General features: G+C 42.8%; 1 protein-coding gene across 6 annotated transcripts in view; it reads left to right on the top strand.

Annotated features, from left to right (window-relative positions):
- Positions 1-27,329, top strand: part of AOPEP (aminopeptidase O (putative)) — a 366,697-nt gene that overhangs the window by 33,740 nt on the left and 305,628 nt on the right. For 5 of the 6 annotated variants that reach the window (XR_011649356.1, XM_004470934.3, XM_012530019.4 and 2 more), the window contains exons 2-3: positions 979-1,857; positions 15,404-15,570. Coding sequence is in view for 5 of the 6 variants with exons in the window: in XM_004470934.3 (XP_004470991.2) it covers positions 1,061-1,857; positions 15,404-15,570 (964 nt within the window). In the remaining variant the exon portion in view is untranslated. Of the gene's footprint in view, positions 1-918; positions 1,858-15,403; positions 15,571-27,329 lie in introns of all 6 variants that reach the window. The other variant, XM_071216642.1, reaches the window with a different exon arrangement.

Here is a 27,329-nt window from a genome sequence, read left to right as displayed (position 1 = left end):
AAAAACAGCATATGCTAAAAGAAATTAGGTACACAACAGGGTCTGAAATAATTTCAAATACTTTTTCTTTTAGCTGGGTTGCTATTATAAAATAAGAATACATTTTGATTCAGAACTTTTATGAAGAACTTGTGCATTTTATTGCAACATCTGTTTCTACATTTTAATTTCTCTCTTCCCTTTTATAGGTATTTGCATACTTTTTTTTTTTTTCCAAATGAGAAGACCTTTTGTTTGCCACGGGAAAGTTATTATCCAGAATGTTAATGGGCTTTCAGCTATTAAGATGTAATGATATACCTTGAGTATTTAACTATAAATTTGAAAAATCTCCATGAACAATCTCACAGGAATACTTAGAATGCACTCCTGGTAAATTGGCTCATTTTCCCGTAATTTATTGGAAGTGCTGATATGAAAGCGGTCCTAATGTGAAAAGTACATTAATCCCTGGAGTTACATTGTATGTATTAAATTATTACCCTCAAAGAATAAAGCTTATGAGGCCATTTAGCCTTCATTCACACTTGTTACTTAAAATCACAGTAGAGAAACAATCACTTATCTTTTGATGCACAAAATTAGAAATGATAAATTTAATATCTTTTAAAACAAGAGGCAGTGTGATACTCAGCTGCACGTTTGCATAGCAGTTGCTCTTTCCAAAACAAGCACTGTTCTAGTTTGGAGTATGATTCTTCTGGCTCTGTAGAGGCCCATTTCATTCGGTTGGTAATTGAAATATTTTTAGAAAACCATTGTGCAGCTTTCTTTGATGTCAGTTAAAAAGACCAGTTAGCCATGAGCATCTAATACATTGGAGGAATTACTTAAAGATGATAGTCAACTGGCAGGAGCAGCGGTTGCAGGAGGGTCTTATTTGGAACTTTGTCTAATTGTATTTTTCCTCTTTGCCAGGGCATGTGAAAGTTGTGGCACCATAATTTTTTCTTTCTTTTTTTTTTTTTTGGTAAGCAGACATTTATGATTCCAGAAGATTAAGGCAGCTAGGAAGCCCCATCTGAGAGTGGAACCAAGCTCTTGAACCGCAGACTACACCATGGATGGAAAGCTGGACCCGTCCCGAGACGACCTGCCTCTGCTGGCCAACACCAGCCACATACTGGTGAAGCACTACGTACTGGATTTGGATGCAGATTTCGAAAGTCAAGTCATTGAGGGCACCATCGTACTTTTCTTTGAGCCTGGAAACAGAGTCAAGAAATGGAACAGTTGCACTGAGGAAACTGGCCAGCCGGAGTCAGACGAAGCCCGCACGCTTAGGGCGCCCGAACCCTGCCGTACTCCTGTGACCAGTGCAAGGACTTTCTCCTCTAAAATGGGATGTCATGATTTTGCCATCTGCAGTAAAGGTGGAAAAGAGACTTCTGATCAAGATGGTAACCATGACAACCAGGAACAGGCTTCTGGGATTTCCAGTTCAAAGTACTGCCATGACGCAGGGAATCATGGGAGTGAGGATTTTTTGCTAGTACTGGACTGCTGCGATTTAGCGGTGTTAAAGGTCGAGGAGGTGGATGTGGCTGTGGTGCCAGGTATTGAAAAATTTACAAGGCCTCCCAGGCCCACGGTCGTTTCCGAGACACTCAGGAATCAGATTGTACGCGAACTCGTGACTCTGCCTGCGGAGCGCTGGAGGGAGCAGTTCGACTATTACGCTCGCTGCAGCCAGGCTCCTGGCTGTGGGGAGCTCCTCTTCACCACTGACACTTGGAGCTTACAGATCAGAAAGCCAGGGGCTCAGACAGCCGCTGCCTTTCCTCATGCCGTAAGGATCTGGTACAAAAGCAAACCCGAGGGGAGATCAGTTACGTGGACCTCAGACCAGAGTGGCAGGTAGGTTGCCCAGGCACCCTGCCCCGGTGCCCGTGAATCGCACACACGAGCCTTTTGCAGGGATGCTGTCCGACCCGGGGCCAGCACAGATGCCCCTCTTTATCCTGTGGCATTACCCATCCAGCCTCACATCCATAGATCCATGGCCAAGCAGGTAAATCCCCAGGCCAGGCATATTGAACTCTAATAGGATTACCTCCTTTGAGTCAGGATGAAAAGATTACTGCATTAAGCCCCCGTATTTCTGAATTAGGAGCTTGAAAGGCGAGTCTGATGGTTAAATCCCAAGCCTAGCTCTCCACTGAGAACTCTGTGAGAGATTTCCAGTGCTACGGATGGGAGTGGGACGTGGCTCCCAGCAAATGCCTTCTCAAAGTTCCTACCTGTTCCTGGAGAGGGTGGACCCCTGAGAAGTTGGGTCGGTGGGAAGCCCGGTAAAGAGCCTCCAGGGAAAGCTGGCTCTCTTTGTGAATTTCTTACTGTACCTGTCTCTTGACCAGTTGTGCCTTCTGGGACCAGGTGTGCCTCCTTGGACACGGTTTCAGTTTCCATATAACATGAACCCCAGAGCACTTGGAAAAATCTGTTTCGGAGAAGTATAACAGTCTGCTGAGACGGCTGCACACTTGCTTCTTTGGCCTTGGTTCTTGGGATTTGAATCCAGGAAGACTCCTGATTTTTAGTGTCAGGAGGAGGAATTGACAAGGCATTGATTTCCAGGGGACTTATGTAGGCAACCATTTGTCCTTTGCTAACTGCCCTTCTTCCAGCAGTTCAGATTTTTTTTTAAATTCGAGAATTTTTAAAACAAATTATTGGTTCTTCATTATTTTACCTATTTCTTTGTGCTAATTTACTGCGAATCAATGTGGTAATTATTGCAGAGCTTGGATGGAGGATTGTTTTTCTCATTTAGCACCTTTTATAGTATCAGATTCCCTTAATTGAAGCAGTTGTCTCCATCAATTTCTTACCTTTCTTCCCCTTCCCCCTCCACTCCCCCCCCCCCCCCCCCCCCCCCCCCCCCGCCTCTGCAAATTTGGATCTTTATTTAAAGCCTCACCTTGACTTTGAACTCTAATTATGCCGTTCCTTGCCTTCTAATCTTACCTCCTGCTCTGGTCTCCTGCCCCACTCAGCAGGAGTTCGTTTCCTGTCTCATTCCTGCTAGAGTCTGAGGCAGCCTTCGGGAAATTGCAGGGTTGGTACAAACTTACAACAGTACAAAGGCATAGTGATGCGATGTATTTATAGATTAACTTATTGGTTGTTCTTTGGAACCTGTGAGGGAAAGAAACAGGTGTTATTATATCTTCAAAATTTTTTTGAAATTGTTAAAGACAGGATTTGCAATAAAATTTAAAAACATTCTGTCTCTGAATACCTAACTAGGAAATTGTAGTTTTATACTACAGTATAATATTTCAGTTTTGAACAAGAATAATAAAAAGAAGAAACTATTGACAGTTATTTGGAAGAAATACTTATTAGTTGCCTCAAACATGACTTTCTCCTAAGTGCTTGCTGTAGAGAAAGAGATTAGATATGTGAATTAAGTTACCTGTAAAAAGTTTGAGTAGGATTGAGTTATGGATAAATTCTGGTTTCCATAGAGGTCCTTGGGCACATTTTATTTCTGAAAGGGTTGACTTAATGGATTTACTCTAGGTGTCTCTTGGCATCTTCTCTGATATTTTAGTAAAATGCACGATCAGTGCATGAATTTAACCTGTATCCTTGGAAGTTTGCAGTCATATTAGTAAATAAGTGTCATTTATGAAATATTACAAGGATGATAAATGTTTTTTAAAAGGAATCTAGAAAGATTCTCTTTTTTTGGAGGGTGGAGTAGAGTTTATTACAGTCAAATTAATTTTCCATAAATGGTCACAAAATCTCCTTATTTTCCCACATGTTTAAGAATACATCTAAGTATATACTGGTCCCTGTTTGACTACTCAAAGGACTTCAAAATGCCTGAGCATCCCAGGTTACTGGACAGAAATGATTCCTTAGTGATATGAGCAAATAGTGATGTCAAGGTCATACATAACTCTTTATACTCTCATGGTGTAATTTGGATAAAGTTTATTCCTCCACGCACAGGGCCCACATTTATTAAAACTAAAGTAGTTGTTATATGTTTGCCCTTGAATGGCAGAATATTATCAGTTTACCTACCATAAATTCTTAGTCTTGGATGAGAAACTTTTTAGTCCCAAATTATAGGTAGAAAATTGAATAAAGTGACTGGAAGCTCCGAGAAAAATCCATGTCTCAATTGTAAAAGGAAGCTGCTCTTCTTACTTTTGATCTTGATCAGGTCCCTTATCATATGCAAATGCATTTCAAATACATTTAAAAAAACAAATGACTGATACTAGCTTTCAGTAAATTTCAGTTTTATGCAGAGATTACTGCAGAGTGGTGTCTCCCTTCCCACTCTTCTATCACTGGTCAAGACTAAAACTTACACCATTTTGTTTGGTAATAAATAATCACTTAAGAGGTCTGGGATTCCAGATGAATTGCAGAATGTGACAAAACAGTCTTAACTGTATTACAGATTATGAAACAACCTCACTGAAGGCGATAAGGGTAGAGGAAAGGTACCAACCTAAGTAATTTTTGAAACGATGGAGTCTTTAAGACTAAGTGCAAAAGGACCTGTACATTAACACTGTACTATAGTTGATAAAGTTTTTTTCCCACAAGGGTACAGATGAACAATTCTGGTGCTGCTGTACATGTATACTGGAATTTGAACCATTAAGTAAATGGATGGCAGATGGTGGAAGCCTGGTTTCTCACTATTGGAGTGGGAGGTTGCAGATAAACAAGGAGAAGAGGTTAGAATGAACCATATGTCTATGGATTAGAGCAAAGACATCACTATGAATTCCCATGTTTAATAAAGATACAGATGGTTCCATACAGTAGTAATTACATTAATAGGTATGTGTATATTCAGGGTTAGTACATACATATATACACACACATATACTTCCTTGCTCTGCCAGCTGAAAGAGTCTAGAGCAATGATACCCCAGTGGCAACAGACACTTTCAATGCCCAGATTTCAAGTCTCTCATACCAGTTCTCCAGTTATTGGAGCCAGGGCTCCCTGGAGAATGGCTGATTCTAGGACTGGGGCAGGGTGTATGCAAGGTAAGGTTGGAGCATCTTGTAATACCCAAAGATAAAGAAGTACTCAAACAACAAAAATAACAACAGCAATTTCAATAAACTGACAGCTGCTCTAATTAATACAAACAATTAAACAAAACAACAGCAATCACCACCACCTGCAGTAGTGGAGATATTTGTCAGAGGGACACAGGAGCCAATTGAAAGAGCTCCTAATGACTAAAACTGGGCAACAAAATAAATAAAGTAGCACTGGGTTATAACCAGGCATCAAATACATATTTATGAGTCCATACTGCTATAAATAAATGATTGCACAAATAAGTGAATGGGGGAGAATAGACAAATTTCCCATACAGAACAATTCTAATTTATATATAGATACTTTGTCCTCAAGGAGATGAGTGAGGTATAACTCCTTAAGTGTGGGCTACATGTAGAGACATCCTTCCAAAAATACAGTATAGAAAGGAGCCAAAAGTAACTTCATTATGGAGAAACCTGACAAACGCTATCTCACCCAGGCGGTCAAGGTCAACATTGTCAGTGGTAACTCACGTTGATAGTATCTACCCATGATAAGATGTGATGACAATGGCACTTTACGGAAAACGGACTTGGCCCAGTGGTTAGGTCCGTCTACCACATGGGAGGTCCGCGGTTCAAACCCCGGGCCTCCTTGACCCGTGTGGAGCTGGCCCATGCGCAGTGCTGATGCGCGCAAGGAGTGCCGTGCCACGCAAGGGTGTCCCCCGCGTAGGGGAGCCCCATGTGCAAGGAGTGCACCCCCTAAGGAGAGCCGCCCAGCGTGAAAGAAAGTGCAGCCTGCCCAGGAATGGTGCCGCCCACACTTCCCGTGCCGCTGACGACAACAGAAGTGGACAAAGAAACAAGACACAGCAAATAGACACCGAGAACAGACAATCGGGGGAGGGGGGAAATAAAATAAATAAATAAATCTTTTTTTAAAAAAATGGTACTTTATGTCTATTGTCCTCCTTCCCCCAGCCCCAGTGTAATCATGGGGAAAAATTCAGACAAATCCCAATTGAGGGATATCCTACAAAATACCTGACCAGTTCTCCTCAAAACCATCAAGGTCATCAAAAACAAGGAAAGTATGAGAAACTGTCAAAACTAAGAGAATCCTAAGGAGACACAACAACTAAATGTAATCTGGTATCCTGGGTGAGGTCCTGGAACAGAAAAGGGATATTAGGGTAAAACTCAGGAAATCTGAATGATGTCTAGGTTGTAGTTAATAACAGTGTTTCAACCTTGGTTCATTAATTGTGACAAATGTAACATACTCATGTAAAGTGTTAATAATAGTCACTTTTTATCCTGAAATCCCCTTTATGACGGTTGTCTTCCCATTTTTACTAATTGACACTATTCTCTGGAGAAGAATTGAAAACATTTGAAGCAATTAAAGAGTATTTCTTTCAAATAATTGTCAATAATTTCTTTTCTTTTTATTTTTTTTACCTCCAACAACTATAAGTTGATAAAGGCTTTTTTTTGTTGTTGTTTTTGTTTTTTTTTTGAGGTACTGGGGGCTGGAGATTGAACCCAGGACCTCATATGTGGGAAGCCAGCACTCAATCCCCTGAGCCACGTGGGCTTCCCTGATTGGGTTTTTCATTTGCTTGTTTGTTATTTGTTTTTGTTTTTTCAGGAGGCACTGGGAACCGAACCCGGGACCTCCCGTGTGGGAAATAGGTGCTCAACTGCTTGGACCATATCCACTCCCTAGCAATAATTTCTTCTTCTCCATTATTCTAGTTTTATTTTATTTTTTTTTTAAAGATTTATTTATTTATTTATTTAATTCCCCTCCCCTCCCCCGGTTGTCTGTTTTTTGTGTCTTTTTGCTGCTTCTTGTTTCTTTGCCCGCTTCTGTTGTCGTCAGCGGCACGGGAAGTGTGGGCGGCACCATTCCTGGGCAGGCTGCTCCCTCCTTCGCGCTGGGCGGCTCTCCTTATGGGTGCACTCCTTGCGCGTGGGGCTCCCCTACGCGGGGGACACCCTGCGTGGCAGGGCACTCCTTGCGCGCATCAGCACTGCGCATGGGCCAGCTCCACACGGGTCAAGGAGGCCCGGGGGCTTGAACCGCGGGCCTCCCATGTGGTAGACGGACGCCCTAACCACTGGGCCAAAGTCCGTTTCCCTATTCTAGTTTTAAAATGAAATATCTGGGAGTATACAAACTATAGTTTTCCACCTCAGTTTAGCCATTGCAGGGCTTTGCCAGCTTTTGAACCTAAATGCTGTTTCTTCCCACCATCATTCAGCTAAAGATGAAATTTAAAGTGGACTGACAGATAAACATATATATATATAAACCATCTGAACATATACATAACCATCTGGACACATTTAACACACTTCTTGGAAAAGATGTTCACTTTCGAGTGGTGTGTGTTAGTGTGTATGTGCTCTTTAAAAATATACCTATATGGGGAGTGGATATAGCTCAGTGGTTGAGCACCTGCTTCCCACGTACAAGGTCTCAGGTTCAATCTCCAATACCTCCTAAAAACAAAAAGCAAAACAAAAAAAGAAAAAAAAATATTGATGAGAACAGGGACAGGATCAAGATTATGTAAAGAATTTGTTCTTGCTAAGTTAGAAAGGAAGAGGACTTAATATCTTTTTTCTTTTCTTTTTTTTCCTTACTTTTTGATTCAAGATCCTCAATACACCTAAGAAGAAAACTTTTAAAATGGGAATCTTAATTTGAAGTCTATGTATTTTCCACACTTGCTTTGCATTTTCAGCATTTTTTCCGTTCCACTGAATAAAATATTATTTTAAACCAAAGCATTCTCTCTGGTAACCCATTCCCTTTGCCCTTAGGAACATCATAATATTGTGGAACCAGCCAAGTGGTCTAGGAAGACTGGGCTTGAACCGATGATTCATTGAACATGAGTTGAATGGAAAGGAAATCTAGTTAAATGTAGGAAATTTAGTGCAGAAACTGCAATTATATCAATCATTGTTAAAGATAAGAAAAATTAGTAGGAAACACATTATAATTTGAAGTAATATTAAAATTTAAAACTTATCTAAACGCTATGGTGTTTCTTTGTTTTTACACAAGACCAGGATGAAGCTGGCAAAATAATATAAGAAGGACTACTTTTTCTGTTATATTTATTGCCCAGCTACTGGAAGAAGGAATATGTAAACTCTTGATTTTAGTTTGACATCAAAACTAGATGTTAAAAATGGGGCTTCCCCAACCACTGAATTAGTTTTATTGTTTTATATCTCAGTTTAAAGGAAAGTTTTAAAATGAAAAGAGTAAGAAACTCTGTGGGAAGGAATTTCAGGTTTAAAAGGAACCTACTTCCTTATTTGCTTCAGGGAACCAGAACAAAATTTATGAGAGCTGAAGTAGAAATACATGTTAGTTCTGTAATATCATTGTAAAACTGCAAAGGAAGAATTGGTAATCCCGAAGTTGAAAATGTTTAAAAAGTTTCATTTTTTAAGCCTCTCTTCCCCTTGCTTCTCATACACTGTTCTCTATTTCCCAGAGTCCCACTTGAGTCTTGTGGAAGAAAAGACAGTGATTCACTGTCCTCACCTAAACAAATAACCAAAATGACCAACCAAACCAAAAACGAATGACCAAACATCAACAGAAAATAAGGATTCCCACCAGCCTATAACCAAGAGCATAGTGTGAAAAGATCCTGGCAGGAGAGAGCACAGAGACCCGAGTTCTGGTCAGAACGGTGTGACTTTGGAGATGTCATTTTATGAGCTTAATTTCCTCACGTGTAAAATGAGGTGATTCCATGAAAGGATCTTCAGATGTTTTTCACATGTAAAATCCTATATCCACAAAGGATTTATAGATAAGAAATACTCTCTTTGGCTTTACAAGCAGCTTGCCTGTTTCATACCCAAAATACGTCTGGTAAAGAGGGGATTTCAATCTAGTCCCTTTGACTTGACACAAAGTGTGTCTTTCCAGGTCAAAGTAGCATTGTCCTTGGGCCTGCCCTGTATTCAGTATGATTGATGAATCCGGGTGGTCTGGTTGCTGTGCCATGAATGATGTTACAAAAGGGGTGTCTGTGTCTGTGTGTAGGGGAGAGAGTGAGTCATAGTTGACGCTTCCTGTTTTAGTAGTTCTCCTCCTTGGATTCTGTAGTACAAGAAAGCAAGAGGGTTGCTCACCCTCCAGGGAGACTGCAACTTAGGTCCACTGAGAACATGGAGTTGTAAGATGCAGAGGACTGTGTCACCTGGGAAGCTAGTAGAAGATTCTGAACCACTGAGTGGTTGCATCGGTGGCCCCCCGGTCTCCAGTGACCATATCCATGTCTCACTGTTTGAAAGACGCCACCAACTCATCAAACCACAGGCCCCGGAGCTGGAGGATCATCACCTCCTCACCGCTCCTGAAGCAGTCTTTTCCCCAGACGTCGAACTCAGTGATAGCTGAGTCTGAACATGAGTGACTTTAAAGTCACTTTATGGAAAGTAGTAGAGCTGAAATCCTTTTTTAAACTAAAAATGACCACTGCCTCCAGTGCCTGAGACCACGCAAACACAAATACCTGTAGCGGTCACCCGAAGAGAAAGAAAGATATGGTTTGAATCCGTCCCCTGCAAGTTTTCTTCCATTAATGACTCCTGCTTAAAGAAGACTAGGAAGCCTGTTGGTGGTTTTTTTTCCTTGAAAGGAACTGGTGAGTTCTTGTCCTCATTTGACCACTCGATGAACACAGAGATATTTAACAAGAGGCTGAAGTAATTGTTATTCTGTCCGGTTCTTTTATTATTATTACTATTACTATTTTTTAGAAGGTACTGGAGATTGAACCCAGGACCCCATACATGGGAAGCAGGCACTCAACTACTGAACTACATCGGCTCCCCAACAAGAGTTTTTTTGTTGTTTATTTTTCAGAAGGTACCAGGGATCAAACCCGGGACCTCTTATGTGGCCAGCAGGCACTTAACCACTTTGGCTGCATCCGCTCCCTGTCAGGTTCTTTCTAAATTTAAAAGTTATTTTAATATCAGCAAGCCATGAGCTTGCCTTTCTACCCGTTACACTGTTTTTTTCTTCTTTCCGAATTTCCGCCTCTTCTTCCCTCTCCCATGACTCTTGTTGCTGTTAACTTGAGCTTCCCAAGGAGCTTCCCATCAGAGAGGCTATCCTAGGGCGTGTGAGATGAGCCCTGGTGAGAGAAAGTTTTCCTTTGCGTGCTGGAAGGAATTATTCTGTCTGGAAATAATGAAGTTATAAGCATTGGGGAATGTCAGGCTGGCGCCTGCCCATCTATCCCATGAGCGTTTTAGCACATGGCCGAGGTGCAAGGCTGTGCCTGTTGGATAAACACAGCTGCACTTATTTCAGTGGCTACACATTCAGATAAGTGCACACCATGTTGGTTAAATGCACGTAGATTTCCCTCCTCCCTTGGCTGGGTGGGAAGTGGAGGGCAGGGAGCCCGCCCTCCCCAGGGTACTCATTTGAATGAGAGCATGATGGGAGCCACCTTTACTCCATGAGTGATTTCCATGACTCTCTGAAGACCCCCTTCGCCCACCCATCCTCCATCTGCTAGCCGGTGCCCCACATTCTACCACTGGAACTTTCGCCAGAGAGTAAAGCTTTCATTCCTGTTGAAATACAGCTACTTCACTTTGAATCATCTTCAGGTATTTGCACTATGCTGTGAATAAGGATATCAGGCTGTAAAAGAGCCAGAGGCCGTTGATTTATAGAGTCTAAGTCACTGGGGCCTGGTTTGGGAAGGTCATGGAGGGAGAAGTGGAAGCAGAAACTGTGAAATAGGAAAAGGCTGACAGAGGAGTAAGCTGGGGCCATCCAGAACTTTTCCTTAGGACCTGCTTCTGTGGTGGTTTTCCTATTTGAGAGAGCATCCCGATAAGAAAGTCTTATATTAGACATGGGTGTGTTTATAAGGTGTGGCTTTTGGGTGGATGACTTGCTCTACACTTTCAGATTTATAGCTCTGGATACCAAATGGAAAGTTGGGAAGAAAATCCATTTTAGACGTGAGCAGAAAGGATACCCCTGCTAGGGAGAGAGGATTGGAAAAGAGTGGGAATTGGAGGTGAGATCTCCCTGGGGGCCTGGCCAGGCGAGCAGTTCCCTTGAAAGGGAAGGAAAGGTCAGGCACCAAGGCACAAAATGGCAGACGGGCCTTCAAGAGGAAGACAGAAGGGACCAGGACCGAATTCTGGAACAAAATGTTTAGAACTGCACAGTTAGAGGGGAAATAATACAGAATTGGGGAGGAAAGGATGGTGAAAAACGACAACATCCTGTTTTTAATCCAGTAGATGGAAGGATTTCCCCCTGATTCATGTGTGGTATCCAAAAACAAAAATGCCTGTAGCATGAACATTTACTACTTTATAAAATCGTCATTCCCATCTTTTCCGAGGCAGGTCTGGTTTCCGACACTCAGTCCCGTTGTCGGACACAGAACTGCAGTCTGCGATTAGGAAAGCAACAATTTCTACCCATAAAACTGTCCTCTGCTGCCTGGCATGTAAAGCTTTCGTAAGCACCCTAACTAGGCAGGGACCCTCTCTTCCCCTCGTCCCTCCCTGCGACCCTGCTTGCCGTCCTGGTTTTCCTCTCTCGTTAAATAACTGTACTATCCATTTTGTCGCTGGAGTCAGAAACCTCAGAAAGTTCTGTGTTAGCTACCTCTTGCTCTATAACAGATTCCTCCCAAATGAGCAGGTTAAACATTTCTTGCCTCACACAGTGTCCGAGGTCCCAGGAGTCCAGGAGCCACTGAGCTGGGTGGGTCTGGCTCAGGATCTTTCCCAAGGCTGCAGTCAAGGTGCAAGCAGGGGCTGCGACTTCTCAAGCTCAACTGGAGCTGGGAAATCTTCTTCCAGGCTCCCTCACAAGACTTGTTGGCTGGAGGTCTCAGGGCCTCACTCGCTGGGCCTTTCTTCTCCGTGGGTTGCCTGAATGAATGTCCTCGTGCTGTGGTAAGAGAGAGGAGAGGGGAGATGGGAGTCAGGAGAGCACCCCTAGGACAGAAGTCACAGTTGTGTAAAAACAGTCTAATCTCAGAAGTGATATGCCATCAATCCTGCCATGTCCTGTTGGTCACACTAGGATATACTAGGATATACTATCCCCTGGTATCGTGGGAGGGTGGGGGCGGGTTACAGGGTCATGACTACCAGGAGGCTGGGCTTGTTGGGGCCAGCTTGAAAGCTGGCTGCGTCTTCTCCTTCAGCTCATCACATCCCGTGTCCTGAGTCTTCCTCTGCAGTGTGTCTCAGATAGGGCCTCCTCTCAAACCTGACTGTCTCTTCAGGGAAAAGGTGGCAGCTGCGGAGGAAGTGGATCCCACCTGCAGAAGGGCTCTGGCGGGATGCCTCTTATGCCAGCAGGGCCTCCGACCCAAACCCAGTGGGGGAAGCAAAGCCATTGTCACGGCAAGCCAGTCTTTCGGGGGAGAATGTTCCTTGTGGCCAGGAAGGGAAGCCCACCCTGGGGAAATGAGATGCTGAGCCCCCAGGCAGCAAAGGACAGATACGTTCCCACCTGGCCTAAGCACCTTAGAGCTTAAGGCCCTCCCTGTATGGGCCCAGCTCCCTAAGTCCTAGGAGGTCTCTGGCCAAGGACCTACACTTCCCTGTAAGCATCAAAATAGGTCTAACCCCACACAAACCAGCTTAGGTTAGAAGAAGTGGCTCCTTGGAGCTCTTGGACTGAGAAAAATCAGAGAGTCCAGTCTGCCTCAGTGAGAAAGAGCACAACGTTTGCCATGTATGCCATTGCCAAGAGGGAAACAGGAGTCATAGCTGCCATTTGGCCAGTGAGGATACACCCCCTTTCCCTTGACAGTACTTGCTTTCCCTTCTCAGGATCCTTCTCTCAGAAGGGCTTTTGGGAAAACACTAAACAAAGGGTAGAATTTTCAGAGGGAGGTATGCCTCAATCTCACCTACCTTAGTGATTTGAGTGCTACAGGATCTCACCCCATCACTTCCACTGGAAGAGATGAGTTCTAGCAGTCTCTCTTATTGGGTTCTTTTTTTCATTTTTTTAAAGAGTTATATTTCATTTATTTCTCTTCCCTTCCCTCCCCCATTGTCTGCTCTGTGTCCATTCGCTGTGTGTTCTTCCATGTCCGCTTGTATTCTTGCCAGCGGCACCAGGAATCTGTGTCTTTTTGTTGTGTCATCATGCTGTGTCAGCTCTCCATGTGTGTGGCGCCACTCCTGGGCAGGCTGCGCTTTTTTCGCACAGGGCAGCTCTCCTTGAGGGGCACACTCCTTGCGCATGGGGCTCCCCTATGCGGGGGACACCCCTGCGTGGCACGGCACTCCTTGCACGCATCAGCACTGCGCATGGGCCAGCTCACCACATGGGTCAGGAGGCCCTGGGTTTGAACCTTGGACCCTCCATGTGGTAGACGGATGCTCTATCCTTTGAGCCAAATCCGCTTCCCCTTATTGGATTCTTAAACAGCCTGAGGCTGGTCATTTAACCTAGGTTAAGTCAATTAACCAGAACCCCAGGGGACCAGAGTGAGCTCCAAACTCACCAAAATTGGCAGGCAGTTCTGGACCTCTCAGAAAATATTTGCTCTTTGTTATTGGATCTATAAACTTGAAATACAGAATCATAGACTTATGGACCTGAACAGACAGAAGTCACCTATTACCTCCCCCACCACCTCCTCCAACCCCCATCACCCCCATTTTACATGTGACTCAAAGAGGCCAAGGGACTTTCCCATGTTCATTTAATACATTGTCAATGAGACTAGAGTCTCGTTTCTGAACTTCATTTCCTTTCCCCATATTGAATCTGCACGTTATAGTGACATGTTCACATCTAGGATAGGTATACTGCAACTGCCTGTGTGCTCCAAGATCCATTTCTGCTAGTACTGGGATCTTCTCCAAATGGCAAAGAACCTCATTTCCCACTCTCCCTCCTTTGGCCTCTGGGTTCCTGCTAGGTTTATCCAGTGGGGGGCACTGGTGGGAGACTTGAGAGCTGGAATTGGTGAGAAACAAGGTATTTCTTCTCTTCTCCCTGCTCCCTTTGACTTCTCCAGCAGTGACTGAATCTCTTTTTTGGTTGCGGCTCCCACTAGACAGTCCCCACTGTGACGCTAGCTTCTGCCAGGGGACCTCTGGGGCTGTAACCCAGTAATACCTAGTTACACCAGCTGCCGCCATCACCCATCCAACCCACTGGGTCATAGCTGCTTCCTGCTGTGCTAATCTCTGGGTTGCCTCACTGTCCCCTACTTGGCAGCTGAGCAGTTCCATCATGTGTGTAACCAATCCCCTATATATATCAAATTATTTGGTAAGCCCTAGGCTGGTTTATTGTTTCTTTATGGGACCCTGACTACTAGAGGTGCTCTTGCAGCTTGTGGGAACACAATCAACGTTCAACCATAACGACTTTATATAGAAAAGGAAAACTAGTTTCTCCAAATGAGGTAGTGCTCTGCTCTATTTATTTACTCTATAAATCAAGCGGAGCAAACTTACATCATAGTTACCATAACTTCCAAAACATGGCAGCATTTCCCTAAGATGATTCCTGAGGAACAAGATTTGTGCTTTCTCCTCTGTGATGTCACAAGAATGTGGTCCTTTGCTGTCATAGATCTCTTCCATCTCCGTCACCCATGACTTAATCACGGGAGGGCTCTTTTTTTGTATTGGTGGATTTGTGCTTCTTAACTGCAGCGGGACGAGCCCTGACGTCATGCTGTACTGTGTCCTTGGCCTTTCCCTGCTATGGCCTGATTGTTATAGCCTCCAGCCCTGTTTATATGCCAACCCCTGTTCTTGGCCTCCACACAAGCTTTCTCACAAGGGTGCCATTTGAGATGGTGGTTTCCAGGATTGGGGGTATCCGCCCTCCAGCACTGGATTTGAGACCACCAGCTTGTTTTTCCAAGCATTAATATCTCAGTGATCTCCAAACATATTTTCTTTTCCAGGATGCTTTCCAAAAGGTTTGCGAGAACGTCTCGAAAACGTTTTTCTTTTGAAGGCATGTGGGTCGAAGGGGAGCGGGCGAGGGTAATATAAATTATAACTTGGCAGACGAGAATTTGAAATTGTATCCAGAATATATTTTTTTTCCCTTAAAAAATAAAACCCAGAAAAACAACCCTCTTTACATATTTAAGTAATTCGTTTGGGAGGAATCTACCACTCGGGCTCTTCACACAGCCCGGCCCTTGGCAGTTTCCGTCCAGAAGGCTTTGAAACCCCTGAACTACAGAGCCTCAAATGTTTTCTCTTTGAAAGCCCAACTCAACCTTCACTACCAGCGCAGTGAGAAAAGGGACAACTCATTTTAAAGACGCTCCCCCTTTGTTTCTTTCTCTTTCTTCTGCAGGCCATGTGTTTATACTATGGGATCCCCCATAAACAACAGGGCCCTTTTTCCATGCCAGGAGCCACCCGTTGCCATGTCAACATGGCAGGCCACAGTGCGAGCAGCTGCATCTTTTGTTGTTTTAATGAGTGGGGAAAATTCTGCCAAGCCAACACAGCTTCGGGAAGGTACCGTACATGTGTTCTTTGCTTATTTATGTATTGCACACATGCTGGACCCAGGAACCCAATAAGCAGCACTTTTCTAAACTTTAAAGAGCTTCTTTATTAGTTGGGTTGGAAGTGAACATACTATAAAATGTCCTGCCAGAGAAAACAAGCAGGGGGTGGGAAGGGGTGGGCATGGGATATGGGTTCCTGACTCCAGGTTATCAATTCATGGTTACGCCAGTAGTTGCCTTCAGCTGGGAGTCTGTGGGTCAGTCGTGGGTGGTCTTGGTTGAAGACTTCCTGGAAGCACTATTGCAGTTGAGTTACCTGTGGTTCCACCATGGAGGCAGTAGCTGGTTATTCATTATTTTTAGAGACAGTCCTGTTGGCTGTTGTCCCTTCTGCTGCCTGACGGACTAGACTTGTCCTGGGAAGGATCTGTTCTACACACTATGTGCCCGGGAAAGTTCTGAGCCAAAGATGTATAAAGAAAGATGGAAGGCAAGTGCTAAGGCATCATCTGATGTTTTTATTCTATGAATTACTTGTTTGTTGCAATAATTAACTCGTTCAGTTAAGATCCTGGCACCTTGATGCTGGGTAAAAATTTTGTAATTTTCATATTTCCTTCTTTAAATTATGGTGTTTCCTCCCACATAGTTATTCTTTGAAACATACAGAAAAATCTAAACAATAAAATAAAATGATTTTTAGAGGAAATGGTTACTAACATTTTCTTGCTTTTCCTTCCAGTATTTTGAACTCTACAGCAGAACACATATTATGATTTCAGATTTGGCATCATAGCATATAATAGTTTGTACTCTGCTTTTTCCCCTCTTAGTGTATTTTGAACATTTTTCAGGTCATTAAGTCATTTTCAAAAAGAGAATTTTATTTATTTATATTTTTTAAAGATTTGTTTTTATTTCTTTCTCTCCCCTCTCCCCCCTCCCCCCCCACTTGTCTGCTCCCTGTGTCCGTTTGCTGTGTGTTCTTCTGTGTCTGCTTGCATTCTTGTCAGTGGTACCGGGAATCTGTTTCTCCGTTTGTTGAGTCATCTTGCTGCGTCAGCTCTCCATGTGTGCGGCACCACTCCTGGGCAGGCTGCACTTTTTCCGTGCGGGGGCAGCTCTCCTTGCAGGGTGCACTCATTGCATATGGGGCTTCTCTATGTGGGGGACACCCCTGCGTGTCATGGCACTCCTTGCGTGCATCAGCACTGCACGTGGGCCAGCTCACCACACAGTCAGGAAGTCCTGGGTTTGAACCCTGGACCTCCCATATGGTAGGTGGACACTTTATCAGTTGAGCCACATCCGCTTCCCTCAAAAATAGAATTTTAATGTCTGCATAATATTTTATTTTACGACCATATCAGAATTTAACATTTCTATATTATTAGGCATTTTTATTGTTTCCAGATTTTTCCCCTATATAAATAAAGTTGCCTTAAACTCCTCAGGAGACATTTTGTCTAAAAGTAGAATTATCAATTGAAGGTTTTGAATATGTTTCAAGGCTGTTAGCACCTATCCCAAGTTGTTTTTCCAAAAAGGTTGTACCAATTTACATGAGGATCTCTGATTCTGTGGAACTTAGCTCATCTGACATGGAAGAGAAGATCTCTCTTTAATTTGGCTTACTTTTATTATCACTGAGGTTTTCTGTATTTCTTAACCATTTTCATTTCCTGTTTGTTCATATCTTTTGCTCATTTTTATACTGAGGTTTTAGTGAGACTTTTTAAAAAGTTTGTTCTGTTTTACTTTTGAATTTGATAAGCTCTTTACAAAATAAAGATACTAATCTCTTATCATATATGTGGAAAGTATTTTTCCCAGTTGTTAGTATGACTTTTACATGATGTTTCTGACCTACAAGAGGTTTTAGCTTTTATGTCATCAGATCTATCAGGTTTCTCTCAAAGTTTTTCTTTCTTTGCTCTGAGATTCACCAGTTTTGTTCTAATCCCTTTATATTTTAATTTATGTAATTTAATTCCTTAATCTATCAGGTCATAGGAAACCATTTCTCTAAGATCATTTATTGAATCTTCTCTGATTTGTGTTATCGCCTTTAGCATAAGCTATATTTTCACTTGTCTAGAGTCTTCAATGGATATTTACTTGGTTCTCAAGTAAAAAAGCAAAACTGCAAAATGAATAATGCATTTTTAAATTTTATTTTTAAAAATAAGTAATATTAATATGGCTCAAAATGAACCAAGGACAAAAAAATATGCAATTAAGTCTCCCTCTTACTTCTATCCCAGCCACTTGGTACCCTTTCCCCAAGGCAATCAATGCTATCATTTTTCCTTGAATAATATATTTTTTCCTCTTTTGTTGAACAAATAATAAATAGCATGCCATACACATTTTGTCTTGTGATTTCTCCCTTTAAAATAAATTTATCTTGTAGACATTTTCATATTGGAATATAAAGAGCTTCTACATTATTTTTACAACTATATAGCGTATTCTATGAATAAGGTGCTTCAAATCTAGTTAACCAGGGAAGTGGACTTGGCCCAATGGATAGGGTGTCCGCCTACCACATGGGAGGACTGCAGTTCAAACCCCAGGCCTCCTTGACCCATGTGGAGCTGGCCCATGCGCAGTGCTGATGTGCGCAAGGAGTGCCCTGCCACTCAGGGATGTCCCCCGTGTAGGGGAGCCCCACGCGCAAGGAGCACACCCCGTAAGGAGAGCCGCCCAGCGTGAAAGAAAGTGCAGCCTGCCCGGGAATGGCGCCGCACACATGGAGAGCTGACACAACAAGATGACACAACAGAAAGAAACACAGATTCCCGGTGCCACTGATAAGGATAGAAGTGGTCACAGAAGAACACACAGCAAATGGACACAGAGAGCAGACAACTGGGGGGGGAAAGGGAGAGAAATAAATTAAAAAATAAAAAAATTTAGTTAACCAATAGCCCTTTTTTTTTTTAAAGCAGATGCCAGGGATTGAACCTGGGACCTTATACACAGAAAGCAGGTGCTTAAACCACTGAGCTACAACTGCTCCCCACCAATAGCTTTTTTTTTTTTAAGATATATCTTTTTTTTTTTTTTTTTTTAAAGATTTATTTATTTATTTAATTTCCCCCCCTCCCCTGGTTGTCTGTTCTTGGTGTCTATTTGCTGCGTCTTGTTTCTTTGTCCGCTTCTGTTGTCGTCAGCGGCATGGGAAGTGTGGGCGGCGCCATTCCTGGGCAGGCTGCTCTTTCTTTTCACGCTGGGCGGCTCTCCTCACGGGCGCACTCCTTGCGCGTGGGGCTCCCCCACGCGGGGGACACCCTTGCGTGGCAAGGCACTCCTTGCGCGCATCAGCACTGCGCATGGCCAGCTCCACACGGGTCAAGGAGGCCCGGGGTTTGAACCGCGGACCTCCCATATGGTAGACGGACGCCCTAACCACTGGGCCAAAGTCCGTTCCCCTAGATATATCTTTTATTTCTCTCCCCTTCCCTCCCCCCGTCTCCATTGTCTGCTCTTTGTGTCCAATCGCTGTGTGTTCTTCTGTGACCACTTCTGTCCTTATCAGCGGCACCAGGAATCTGTGTTTCTTTTTGTTGTGTCATCTTGTTGTATCAGCTCTCCGTGTGTGCAGCACCATTCTCGGGCAGGCTGCACTTTCTTTCATGCTGGGTGGCTTTCCTTATGGGGCGCGCTCCTTGTGCGTGGGGCTCCCCTATGCGGGGGACACCCCTGCGTGGCACAGCACTCCTTGCACGCATCAGCACTGAGCATGGGCCAGCTCCACATGGGTCAAGGAGGCCTGGGGTTTGAAACTCGGACTTCCCATGTGGTAGGCGGATGCCCTATCCATTGGGACAAGTCTGCTTCCCCCCACCGATAGCTTTTAACCTCACTCTTTGTCAAATGAAGAATTTAATGGGCATTTACTTCCATCCTTTTCTCTCACCCACATTCCCCAATTTTGATTAATACAATTTGAGGTTTGGGACTCATATTATCTCTATATTTTGATTTTTAAATGTCTTCTCTTCCAGGAATCACTATTATCATTTTATATCTTCATTCCATTTCAGACCATGTTTCCTCTAAGTATTTAGATTTTCTACATTCTTGAACTCTTACTTTTGAATCATCTTAGTCAGTTGGGAAATGACCTCAATATTCTTTTTCTAGAACGGCAGATATAGGGTATATTTTCTAAGCCCTTCCATATTTAGATTGGTCTTTTGTTGTATATTCACTTATGGTCAGTCCTTGGCTATTATAAAATTTTTAGGTCACTTCTTTCCCCTCTCAAATGGCTATAAACATTTCATTATCCTCTCTAATTAGTATTTCTGAGGAGAAATCTGATATCTTTTTTTTTCATTCTTTGAATGAAAGAAGTCTGGTTTTTCTGCCTAGATGCTTGTAGAATTTTTTTAATGTATGTAATTCAAAACTTTCTAGAATGATCTTAATGTGAGTACCTTTGTTTTTAATCAGTTATGTTAAAGAATAATTTACATATAATAGTATGCATGCATTTTAAATCTGTGGTTCAATGAAATTTGACAGATATATATACTTATGTAATCACCATCCTTATGACGATAGAAAACATTTCTGTCATCCCAGAAATTCCCTTGTGCCCTGTAGTCATTCCTCTCTTACCCCACCCTAGTCAACCGCTGCTCTGGTTGCTGTCACTATAGATTAGTTTTACGTCTTCTGAAAATGTATATAAAGGGAGTCATTCAGAGTGTACTCTTTAGTGTCTGACTTCTTTTGGCCAGGATAATGCGTGTGAGATTTATCCATGTTGTGGCTGGTGTCAGACACTTATTCTTTCTTTTCTTACTGATGCATCGAAGATCACTGTATAAACAAGCCAGTTTGTTCACCTGCTTACCCATGGGTGGACATTGGGATTGTTTTTGACTGTTACGAAAAATGTGCTGTGAGCCTTTATCTATCAGTCTTTTTGTAGACATAGGTTCTCATTTCTCTTGGGTAAATACCGAGAAGTGGAATTACTGGATCGTATGATAAGTGTATGTTTAACTTTATAGGAATCTGCCAAACTATTTCCAAAGTGGCTATATTGTTTTATGTTCCCACCAGCAATGTATGAGAGTTCTAGTTGCTGTACATCCTCGGAAGCATTTGTTCTTGTCAGCCCTTTTAATATTAGCCATCCAACTAGGTGTAAAATACTGTTTCAGTGTGCTTTAAATTTGCATTTCCCTTATGACTAATGATATTGAGTACCCTTTCATGTGATTATTATGCACTCATATTTCTCCCTTTGAAAAGCATCTCCAAGTCATTTGCCCATTTTTATAATGTGTTTATTTTATCATTTTATTGTTGTGTTTAATACTTGTGAAACTAGATAACAGTTTTTTCTTTTGTTAGATATATTTATTGCAGATATATTGTCCCTGTCATTGTGGCTTGCCTTTTCATTTTTTACTTATACTCTATATCACTGATTTTCCACAGTGCCATTTTTGCTCTTTACAAATCCCGTTACAGATTTAAATTATGTTATTGCAAATTAGTTTTCTGCAAACCCTCATTATATTTTAAATCTTTTACTGTGTTGTCTTTTGATCTCACCCTGTTGTACTTATGGTTCAGCCTATTATCTTCTCCTGGATTTTTACTATTATTTCATTGTAGTTAGATCTTCTTATATAGTAATGAGAATGCTTGTTTCTTAAATTTATCTTCTGGCTTTTGTAGTAAATTGATTTCAGAGACTTGTTTTTCCTCCAAGACTGTAGAATGATGTTTTCTTTTACCTTTATTTTGCAGTAGCCGCCTCCCTCCATCCCCAGTGCCTTTTTGGTGTATACCGACAGGCAGAAAAAAAGGTGTGGGTTTTCTTTAGCTCCACTGACTGTCCACTTGCGTGCCAACTGAATCTTCCTCTCAGGTCAATTAGTGAAACGTTAGCCGAAGCACACAGCTCCATTATCCAAGCGTCTAGTTGGCGATTGTTAGTGAAGTTCTGCTGGACACACGTGGGATCTTTTTCGACCCCCCTACTTGGTTCCCTGACATGCTCAGTTGAGCAGATGAAGCACTGCAATCTCAAGCAGGCACTGCTTCCTGGACTCCTGGCTCCCCTCCTGCCCATGGCCCTTTACTTGTCGTAACCACGCCTCTCAGGATGCAGTGCCACTCTCTCTAACCCCACCTCGCCAGGCCTGCATACTTTCTTATTCAGAATTTGGTCCTGCAGTTCAGATGTAAGAGGCAATATTTCTCAAATTTGAGCATTAATTTTCTTTCTAGTAGAAAAAAAAAATCATGGGTTCAACGGGGTTGACTTATATTATTTATACCAGATTTCCATTTTCAAACTAAATCTATGAGTAGATATAAACTGTGGATGCTTTTACTCATCAGTAAAACTAAACTAAAATTTAAATTTAAAGACAACAAAATTACTAAAGCAATAAAATTCAATTTAAAAACTTAAAGGTTAATATTAATGTGAATATTTTGCCGACAGCTCCATGCAGTTTCTTTTGAGATCTCTCTGCTTGTAGTATCCTGAGCCAGTTTTCCCACCATTTCTCTTCCACTTGCTGTTACACTTTTGCTTACATCGCTTGCTGTGAGGTCATTTAGCTTTTACTTGGCCAAAAGCTTAACCTTTGCATTCTTTTCTCGGTATCTCTAGACAGCTAAAGCAGCCTAACCTGTCCGTGTGCAATTGTATACACTAATGCAAATGTGAACTCTGAAATAGGTTGGCAATAACTATTATATCTGGACGATCCAGGTGTCAGCAAACCACAGCCTGTGAGTCAAACCCATCCCACCATCTGTTTTTGTAAATAAAGTTGTATTGGAACACAGCCATCATCTATGGCTGCTTTCATGCAATGATAACAGAGTTGAGTATCTGCACAAAAGGCTGGATGGCTCACAAAGCTTAAAATGTTTACTCTCTGGCCCGAAAGTTTTCTGACCCTTATGATATCTGTCTATCTATTTGAAGATTATCATCAAAAACCAAAATAAGAATTAACTGTTTTCCTTTTTCATGGAAAGCTTTCATACCTCCAGGGGTTATATCTATGGACCTTGATTTCAGAAGGACAAGTTTGAGGCAAAATTATAATAAAGAAGATGTTCATTGGGCTTTGCTCGTGTTCCTTCCACTTATACCTTATATGATCTCACAGGGCAGACTTTACCAATTCAAACTGAGGGAGGCTTGAGCCAGAAAAGGAGAAAGAACTCTATGCCTAATATTGCAATGCCTCTTGCAGCCCACAGCTGGGATTTATCAGGACAACCAGGAAATAGTACTAATAAAGCTCCTTGCCAGAGCCAAAATGGCTGTTCTGTGGATGGAATGATGCCTACAAATGTATCTGCATTCCTTGGAGAAAAGGGTATGTGAATACAAGATGATATTATTTCCTTTCCAAGTCAATGTTTCCTCGCATGGTAGATGATTGGTCTCCTAGGACCTGCGCTTTGTTCACAATGCCCTTTAAAACGATGAGCTATCCTTGAAAACATGAGAGGCACAACCCAACCCAGCAAGTCACAGTTTCCATCACAGTGACACATCAGCCTGATTAGCACTCTTGTCGGGCACCAGCTGATTTCCCGAAAGAAGCAAAACACGTGGGAGCAGCATAATGCTCTGAGGCTGATAGTGGCAGAAATGACAGCAGCCCTTGGGCAGGGGACAGAAATCAGAAGAAGGACTGCCATGGGAAGTCAGTCCTATCTTTTTAAGAAGAAGCCTAATGGCTTGCGGTGTGGGCTGGTGGCCATCGTAAGAATTTTATTGGTTGAGTAGGCGCTATCCTTTTTTCAAGAAGCCTAAGTCAGGGCCATTGGATTTAGATTAACTTGTTTACTCCCTTATTCAACTTCCTCAGCATAATGCCATTTGGGTGGAGAAAATATCCTGCATCTTATGGTCGGTCTGTATTCTCTGCCAAAATGTAGCCAAACGATTGCGCACAGAGACCCAGTGTCCAAGACGGCACCTTATATGTAATAGGTGCTCACGATTTATCTGTTGAATAAATGTGCTCCAAGTAATCAGACAAAAGTAATATGTTTCTGGAAAAAACATTTAAAACCACTACTGAGAGTGACAAAAGTGATTTGAGTCATTTCAGTTAGGTTTCCAGTGATAGGTTATGCCTTTCCTCCAGATTCAACAGAGTTTAAAAGGAGAAAAATTAGTGCACTATGTTATTTTTTCTCCCATTTGGTAATATGGGTTTCTTCACTTTATTTATTTATTTTGCAGAGTCTACTTTAGTGTGTTCTTCCCAGAAAAATAAAATACTCTGCTTATATTTTTTGTGGGCAGCTTAGAATAAATGAGCAAGGCTGCCTAATACAAGCTCCTTCCAAATATAGGAGAAAAGGCACTAGAATAAGTGAAAGGTGTTAAAAACTCTATGTGCCCTCGCATAGGATCTGACTTCATTTTTCTGTGCAAATGTAGAACTGTAGACATTACTTCATCCTGGACAAAATGCTACTCCTTGGCCTGCCCACTAGACCAGCTCTCTGACAGTCTCTTTCTCTTAACTTGGTGTGGGAAATTCCAGGGAAAAGCCAAGCTTTCAGGGTCCAGACCCTCCTGTGGGCAATTGAAAGCCAACTTTTCTTCCCTCTTGATGGCTCAAAATGAGCAATACTGTTTAAACTGCTCCCACAGTATGCAACCAGGAATTACGTAGAAGGAAATGGTAAATTAAAAGGCATTTAGGAATGGTTATGATTAAGTGTTTTCAGCATAAAGAAAGAATGCAAAGTAGAGAAAGCACCTTGTTTCTAGAACTGAGGGAACTTTATTCTGGGCTGGTCCCCACATGTTTTCAAGAGGCAGGCAGTACAGAATACATGTATTCATCTTTTCTCTTTAGAAAGCTACCGCTGAACAGGGACTGGGTGTTCTCTCATCTGTTCCTCGTAAGGTCTCCCATGATGCCTTGCACTTTCCCAATCTTTGCCAGGTAATTCTTGTGTTTTGTGATTCGGTTTTTGCTTAGTTCTCTTTGGCCCTCCTAGCACTACACTCACCGAACACCGCACACGTGGAGCTCTTCTTTCTGGACGATGATGATTTCAGCGGGCACGTGTCCATCAGTTCTTGTGGCTGTGCATTTCCGTCTTACACTTGACCTTCATGAATTTTCTCCTGCGGACAAACTAGTCAAGGGTACCCTTGACCGTCTGGGGCGCTGTAATTCGGTGTCCAGTTCACTGATGCATTTTGTACTCAAGTTTAAGGGGAACTACGTCCCCGCACCGCAGGTCAGAAAGGCCGGTGAGGGCCGAGTCCGGAGCGGGTGCCGCAAGTTTCTTCCGGCTCGCGGGGAGCCGGGGGAGCGCGGGCCTCCAGACCTTGCGGGCAGCCGCGCTCTCCGCCCAGCAGGTGGCGCTGTTCCACCTGCTTCTCCAGAGTGCGCTTAAAGGTCATTCTCCCATGCGTCTCCTGCGCCTTCGGCGGTACCATGTGGCAGGCAAGGAAACCCGAAGCCTGGCCCGCCAGACAGAAGGGCTGAGAAGCGGCGGCATGACCTGGCACATCGCAGTGGTTAGGCAGGGCCGGTGCCCACCAGCCCAGGGCGTCTCACTGACTCCTTGTTCTGGCGCCAGCAACAACCGTTGAGCAACAGGAGAGAGGGATAACGAAAGACAGTCACGCCATGAGGGTTCAAGAGGGTGGCGCGAGCTCTTAAAGCCGGACCCGGGAGGCTGGGCATCCCAAAGGGAGGGAAAGAAAAGGCTGCTGTTGGTGACAGACCCAAGCACTGGAGAAGGCAACCAAGAGGGAGACAGCAACCAACACTGGGTGTTTACCTCCTTTATTTATGTGTGTGTGTATATATTTTATGTATTTCACATATATAAGTATATTGCATGTCTAGATAGACTTCTAAACATATGTATTCCTATATATACAACTTCTATACGTATTATCAAGTGCCTTTAATTTGTGGTGCAGATATTACCAAATAATGAAATAGCTTCAAGTATAGAATAGTTTGGGCGGGAGGCTCTGAAACAAGGAATAGTGGATAGAGAAAAGAACCAATCTTGAGATAGGAAAGAAGCAGGGGCTACCTAAGAATTGAGTAAAGAAATATAGGTTCATTGAAAGCACATATCAACCCGATGTTGCCAAATGCTTCCTGCTAATTGTCTAGTATACAATGGGAATCTTTAAAAGATGGATACTTTTAGTAGGAAGAATTTGAGTGTCTGTTTTAATTTTCAGTGACAACATTGACTCTGGAAATACAAGGGGCTCTAGGAGATGCTTAACTTTGCAAAGACAAATAATGGGCAGAGGCAAAGCAGGTGGTTTTGTGTGTGGTGTTGCTGTATCTTTGGATTGTGTTTAGTGACTTTATCCAAGATTCCCCTAAGACTAGGAAAATGAATTTCCATAAATCTTGCATTTCATTTGGTATTAATAGGCATGATTGATATACAAAAATGAGAAAGTGTTTTGGTTATTTTTCTCTTTAAGTTTTTTTCCTTTTCATAAAAATGATATTCTGAAGTAATCAGCAAGGCTGATCACAGGTATTGGGTAAAAAGTTCTCTCTCCCCATGAATGGACTATTCCATCATGTTTTTCCTTTTTTCCTCTTCACTGAGAATCACTCTTCTTCCCTTGGAAGATAGAATCTTCAAAACTATTTGTAGGACAGGTTTTAGAGTCAAAAATGGAAAAAAAAAATAAGGTAATTGTTTGAACACTCTTTAGTTATACTTGTTTTCAAAACCGAAACTTAAACTACCTCTTAGGATGTGCTTGATCCCTTCAAATCCTTATCAGACCTGCAAAAAACCACAGTCTTCTTTAAGGAAAATTCCAGTCCTGTTCTGGAGATGAAACTGTCTATTCGGATCTTATAGCAGCTGCTATTGTGATGATATGAATCAACCTCTGACATGCTCTGTCTGCCTTGCTGGTGAGAAAAATTGCAGCCTAAGAATTTTCCTCCCTAAATAAGTTCCCATTTGAGAAAGTGGCTTAGGGGCTTTGGGGAACTCTGATCTCTTTCTGAGGAGGTCAGAGGTCCCGCTTTATGGGATCTATTCAGAAGGGAGGGCAAGCTAGGTGGCTGCTCAAGCCTGCAAAGTTAGGGAGTGCCATTTCCTGCGGGCCCCTTCCTACCACCCCAGCTGTTAGTCTTGCTAATGAATCCCGGCCTGGCCGTGAAATCATCCAGTGGTGCACTGGGCTTCTGGCCTATACGGAGGAAGAAACTCTGGGCGAATTCAAGTACAGCGTGTTCTCTTTGTTTTGCAGCTGGTGTAGCGAGGGAGTCTAGTGCAAGTGGATTGAATCAAAAAGGAGAATGAAGGCATTCACTGTCTATTTCATCGCGGATGGCTCATTTAAAGTAAACACCATTTAAATAGTCTCCAAATGGCCCGTTCGATATGAAGTCATACAGGATGCCCCCTTTGGGCTGTCATTCTCCTTTAAATGGATGGCTTTGTGTGTACTGCGTTTTCATGCCCTTCAACCTTAAACCCCATATGTGGGCCCCATCAGGCCACGGGCTTCGTTGCACATATGGTGGCCATACCTTCAGCATTCTTTGCCTCTGTCTCTGGAAAGTCGGCCCGAGCCACAGGGGGAAAATCTGTGAAGACTAGAGCTTGCAGATGATGATGATGATGATGGTGACAATGACGACAACAGCAGCATTTCTCGAACACTTAATATGCCAATTATGATGCCTAGTGATTATCTAATTTAGTCCTCACCTCATCCTATTATTTCCTGGTTATAGA

The sequence above is a fragment of the Dasypus novemcinctus genome, chromosome 8, assembly GCF_030445035.2.
Source record: "Dasypus novemcinctus isolate mDasNov1 chromosome 8, mDasNov1.1.hap2, whole genome shotgun sequence".
Lineage (NCBI taxonomy): Eukaryota > Metazoa > Chordata > Mammalia > Cingulata > Dasypodidae > Dasypus > Dasypus novemcinctus.
This window is presented reverse-complemented; position numbering and strand designations above follow the sequence as displayed.